This window comes from Helianthus annuus, chromosome 15 (assembly GCF_002127325.2).
Source record: "Helianthus annuus cultivar XRQ/B chromosome 15, HanXRQr2.0-SUNRISE, whole genome shotgun sequence".
Taxonomy (NCBI): Eukaryota; Viridiplantae; Streptophyta; class Magnoliopsida; order Asterales; family Asteraceae; genus Helianthus; species Helianthus annuus.
Genome location: NC_035447.2, coordinates 99,216,783 through 99,222,019, shown reverse-complemented (window position 1 = coordinate 99,222,019; position 5,237 = coordinate 99,216,783). Strand labels below are relative to the sequence as shown.

General features: G+C 31.3%; 1 protein-coding gene across 1 annotated transcript; it reads left to right on the top strand.

Moving 5' to 3' along the window:
* Nucleotides 1-398: 398 nt before the first annotated feature.
* LOC110923911 (gibberellin 20 oxidase 3) lies at nucleotides 399-2,981 on the top strand. The gene is made up of 3 exons (XM_022167966.1): nucleotides 399-910; nucleotides 2,232-2,562; nucleotides 2,685-2,981. Exons 1-3 carry the CDS (start codon nucleotides 399-401, stop codon nucleotides 2,979-2,981), a joined length of 1,140 nt encoding a protein of 379 aa, XP_022023658.1.
* The last annotated feature ends 2,256 nt before the right edge of the window (nucleotides 2,982-5,237 follow it).

Genomic DNA, 5,237 nt, shown 5'->3' with positions numbered 1-5,237 from the left:
GAGGTGAGAGAAATTAATAAAACATAAAAGCCATTTATAAAAATAGAACTTAAATAAAATTAATGATTTAGCAATTGCTGTTCAAAATAATAAGTAAATACATAAATAACTAATTTAATGATCATTAATGTTTTAGATTTAATTATGGTTAAAATTAAAAACATTACTTAATAAAAAACCAAGATTTGAATACTCATTTATATATTATTATATATTATTAATGCATAAGAAACACTAAATAGAGCCATAAACAAATAGAGAGAAGAATGTAATCAATATATTTGACCAAAAATATTAAATTTGAAAATGCAAATTCTTTCAAAAATTAATTATCTCAGTATAAATCCCATACCCCAATAAACCATTCAGAACCATTCAGACTTGTGTCAAAAATCAAAATGGAGCAAATGAAAAATGGCAACCATGAAGACAAAACCATTGAGTCAGCCATGATCTTTGACCAACAAACCAATGATCATTTTCCAAACCAATTCCTTTGGCCAAAAGATCATCTTTCTCAAACTTCTACTGAGAAGTTGAATGAACAGGTCATAGACCTACAAGGGTTCTTAAGTCATGATATGGAGGCCACATTGTATGCAGCCAACCTTGTGAAGGAATCATGCATTAGCCATGGCTTTTTTCAAGTGGTTAACCATGGTATTGACCTTGATATGCTTGCTTTAGTCCAAGATCATGGTCACACTTTCTTTAAGCTTCCGTTAACTGAGAAACTGAAGTGCAAGCCGAAAGAGGGAAGCGTTGTCGGTTTCGCTAGTGGGCATGCTCAGCGGTTCCGCGAAAAATTGCCATGGAAGGAATTGTTAACTTTTGAGTATCATGAGAATGGCCCTGATGAAGTGGTTGCGGAGTTTTTCAATGCCATGGGAAGTCAATACAGAGAAACAGGGTATTATTTCACTTCTTTTCTTTATTTTAGCATAATTTATTGATAAGAAATAGAGATGCAGTTTTAAAATCTTATATTATAATTAGTTGCTCTAATTTTATTGATGTGCTGACATGGCATAAGAGGTACTTTTTAACACACATGTCAATGTAACATAAAATGTGACATTTTTAGTTTTTTTTACTGATTAAATGTTTTTTTTTTTTTGACACGTATCACTTTAATATAGTATTGGTAAAACTAAATTTGAATGCCTATTTTGTAAATTTATGTTGATCAAATGTTTTTCTAACACGTATCACTTTATTATAGTATTGGTAAACCTAAGCTACAATAGCTATTTTGTTAATTTATGTTGATCAAATGGTTTTTTTTTGTGATTTTTTAATACTTTGTTGCAAGAACGTCAAGGTATTTTATTAGAAAAAATAACATAATAACAAACTTCAACCAAAAGCAAGTGATTGTTTAGTAACAAGATTACATAGGTGAAAAAAAATAAGAAATAATAAATTTCAAAGGCTATTTTGGTGAAACTAAATAGACAATAAATAAAGTCTTTTGGTAAAAAATGAGAAATAATAAATAAAGTATTATATTATTACTAAAACTAAATTTCAATGGCTATTTTGTTAATTTATTTTGATCAAATGGCTTTTTTTTTGTGATTTTTCTTTAATACTTTGTTGCAAGACAGCCAAGGTATTTGTTAAAAAACATAATAAATAATTAAATACCATCTGAGTTTGTGTGTTATGATGTTCTGAACAAACTTTAACGATAACAAGTTACATAGGTGAAACAAAATGAGACATAATAAATTTCAATATTGGCTATTTTGGTAAAACTAGAATAGACAATAAATGAAGTCTTCCGGTAAAACATAATGAAAAACAGAAGTATATATTATTAATAAAACTAAATTTCAATTGCTATTTTGTTAATTTATTTTGATCAAATGTTTTTTTTGTGATTTTTTTAATACTTTGTTGCAAGACACGGTATTTATTAAAAAAACATAATAAATAATTAAATAACATCTGAGTTTGTGTTTTATGATGTTCTAAACAAACTTCAACCAAAAAATAAGTGATTGTTTAGTAACAAGATTACTAGGTGAAACAAGTTGAGAAATATTAATATAGTAAATGTAAGAGCAAATTTGGTTTTCTTTGTTAGTTTGGGAAGTACAGGTCATATGCGTTTTGTTTATATTTTTAAGTTTACAAATCTCTCCAAGTTTTTCTTTGTCTCTAAGTTTTATTTTCATCTATCTATGGTGTTTGTGCTAATTGTATAGTCGTTAACTGGTCATATGCAGCTTAATCTTCCAGAAATTCTGTCGGACAATGAATAAGTTAGCTCTTGACCTTCTTGATTTACTGGAGATTAGCTTGGGCGTTGACGGACATAACCATAACTACTACAGAAAACTATATGATGATGCTGTGTCAATAGTGAGATGTAACCACTACCCGCAGTGTAACAAGCCCGACCTGACTTTTGGGGTCGGACCACATTGTGATCCAACTACATTGACCATACTTTATCAAGATCTAGTTGGAGGACTAGAAGTGTTTATGGATAACAAATGGAAATCTGTTCAACCCTACCGCGAAGCCCTTGTCATCAACATAGGTGACACTTTCACGGTAAGTCTGCTTTTGTATTGCATCGTAACTCCCTTTGTTTTATTGTTCCTTAATATGATCAAGAGTTGCGTTCTAAATATATTTGAAACTTATAACTTAACTAAGGGTGGATGTATTTGTAGGCACTATCAAATGGGAAGTACAAGAGCTGCCTGCATAGGGTAAGTGTGAACAGTTTGTCCCCAAGGCTGTCGCTGGTGTTCTTCTTGTGCCCAAAAGGAGATAGAGAGCTGAAAGCGCCTCAAGAGTTAGTCGAAAAAGATGGGAAAAAGGAGTATCCTGATTTCACATGGGGAGAGTTTCTTCAGTTCACTCAGAAGAATCACAGGGCTGATGAAAACACCCTTCATTTGTTTACCAAGTGGCTGCTAACTTCAAAAAATTGCAATGCGAAGACAGCTAGGGGTGGCAATAAGTAACTATTATGAAAGTCTAGTTACAATGAGTAATTAATAATTGTATGTCATGAGTACTGATATTGGCTTATGCATATCATATGATTTTAATTTACATATTTATTGCATTATGTCATGAGTGTAGAATCAGTTGCTCGTTTATTTATCAAGAGTTAATTAATAATTCAGTCTGAATCCTACAAACCACAACAAATGGCATCATATATGAAACAAAGCTAACTAACTAGATAGAGAAATGGTTGTATGGGCTAAAGACTGCATATTGGTTTCAGACGAGTCCATGAAAAGCGTCAATACACATGAAGTTGTGTTGTTTTTTCTAAGACAAATCCCTGGGATTTTATTATTTTTAGTTTGTAGCATATAATTGGTGTTTGGGCACGTATGGGCATATAGGACTGCACATTGGTCCAAAATCTCTTGATCCTCTTGAGGAACTAAACTCATATAAAGATTAAAAGACTAACGAGTTTAATTTATTTCTAATTAATTATCTTTTGTTGATACTCTTGAGGAAAAAAATCATATAACGATTAAAAGATTAACGAGTTTAATTATTATTATCAAAGGTCCTCTTGTTGCTAATAATGAGATAATCTGGAATCTCGTGCATCGAGTTTACAATATTCATAAGTTTTTTAACAAGTTGAGTAACTTGTAATATTAGCAAAAAAATCATTAGTGTGAATATATAAAGATATTGTCAAAAAACGCCACTCACTGTCAAATTAATGATAAAGCCTCTGAAACACCAGAGACTTTATTGTACTGAATAAAAAAACAATACAAAACGCCAAAAAAACCGACAGAAACTTTATTGCTTTACATTCAATGTGGAAAAACTCCCACCCAAAATCACGCGCCTAAATTCATTACATATATGAACATAACATCTCTTTTATTGGTCATACTTAAAAAAACAAAAACACCAGTCTCTACAAAATGTCAAACATCAGAAATACTTTCAAGAAATTTACACAAAGGAAAAATGTAAACGGTAGTCTCTTGGGGATTCAAAACTTCAATCAATAGGTTCTTTATATAATTTGACTCCACAAGAAGGGTTTTGGTGAAAATTGTAAACGCTATACTGATGAATTTTAGTTGTTCTCTTGTATTTTTCTGTAATTTTTTATTTGTTTGTTTTCCTATAATATTATTTTGGTAATGTCTTGACTATTATAATTAATGCCATTAAAATGAATGTTCTAATATTATTATTTATCAAAATGTCTTGGCATTTTATGATTTACGCCAGTATTTTTGTTAAAAAGGATAAAAATACACTTTATAAACACTTAATGAAACTAAAACGCCAAAAATGGAAATAAACGTCATAGATGGTAATAGAATAACAAAACGCCAAGAAGTAATAAAATAATAAACATCAAAAGCTATTCTTTATTACTGTCCGCTCTTGAAGACCGTGTCGATCTTCTTTTGATTACTAGGTCTATGCATGTGGATGCATAGTGTCCAAATTCTTTACAATTCTTACACTGCCGTCTTTCGCCCACGCCTTCACTTTTTTGTTGTTTTTTCGGTTGCTTCATCGTGTTTCGATTACAACCGCTTGCGAGATCCAAAAACCTTTTGACTTATAACCAAGAGGAACTCTTTTGGGATTCTTGTCATTTTGATATTGCCCCGTTATCTCAGCAAACTGATCCCTGGCACTAGGAGCGGGGGCCACAATCTACATATCCTGAACCTTCTTCATGTAGGATTAAACATGATCCTTTATAAGGAAAGCACCCGTTGTTGTTTGATAAACGATTCATACTCAATTGCAAAAATGATTTCTTGCATCATACCTTGGACATCAGCTTCAAGTTCCATTATAAAATCGTGGGTCATTGTATAATTTGTAGAACAATTTGGTTCAACGTCTTTACGCCATCTATGTAGAATGTATTGTTTTGGAAATTCCCTGTTGTACAAACTTCTCAAAACATAGAAGACATGTCCACATAACAACCCAAACTGCTCAAAACACATGCATAAACAACAGCTAGTGCAATCAAACTTCCGGTACAATACCTGCAAAAACGCCATAATAAATTAAGGCTAGCCACTGTAAAAGCCCAAAACTATACACATTATACAAAAAAGTGAAAAAATGTCACATCTCAAAACGCCATAAAACACATTATGTAACATCCGTCGAAAAACGGGTCCTAAAACCCGAACCGTTTGTAATCGAACTTCCAATGATTGAGGATGAAATTATTTTTATTATTTATTATTATTTATTCTTAT

Coding starts and splice junctions, on each gene's coding strand:
- LOC110923911 (XM_022167966.1), top strand. CDS start 399: ATGGAGCAAATGAAAAATGGCAACCATGAAGACAAAACCATTGAGTCA. Junction 911..2,231: donor AGTCAATACAGAGAAACAGG/GTATTATTTCAC, acceptor GGTCATATGCAG/CTTAATCTTCCAGAAATTCT. Junction 2,563..2,684: donor ACATAGGTGACACTTTCACG/GTAAGTCTGCTT, acceptor ATGTATTTGTAG/GCACTATCAAATGGGAAGTA.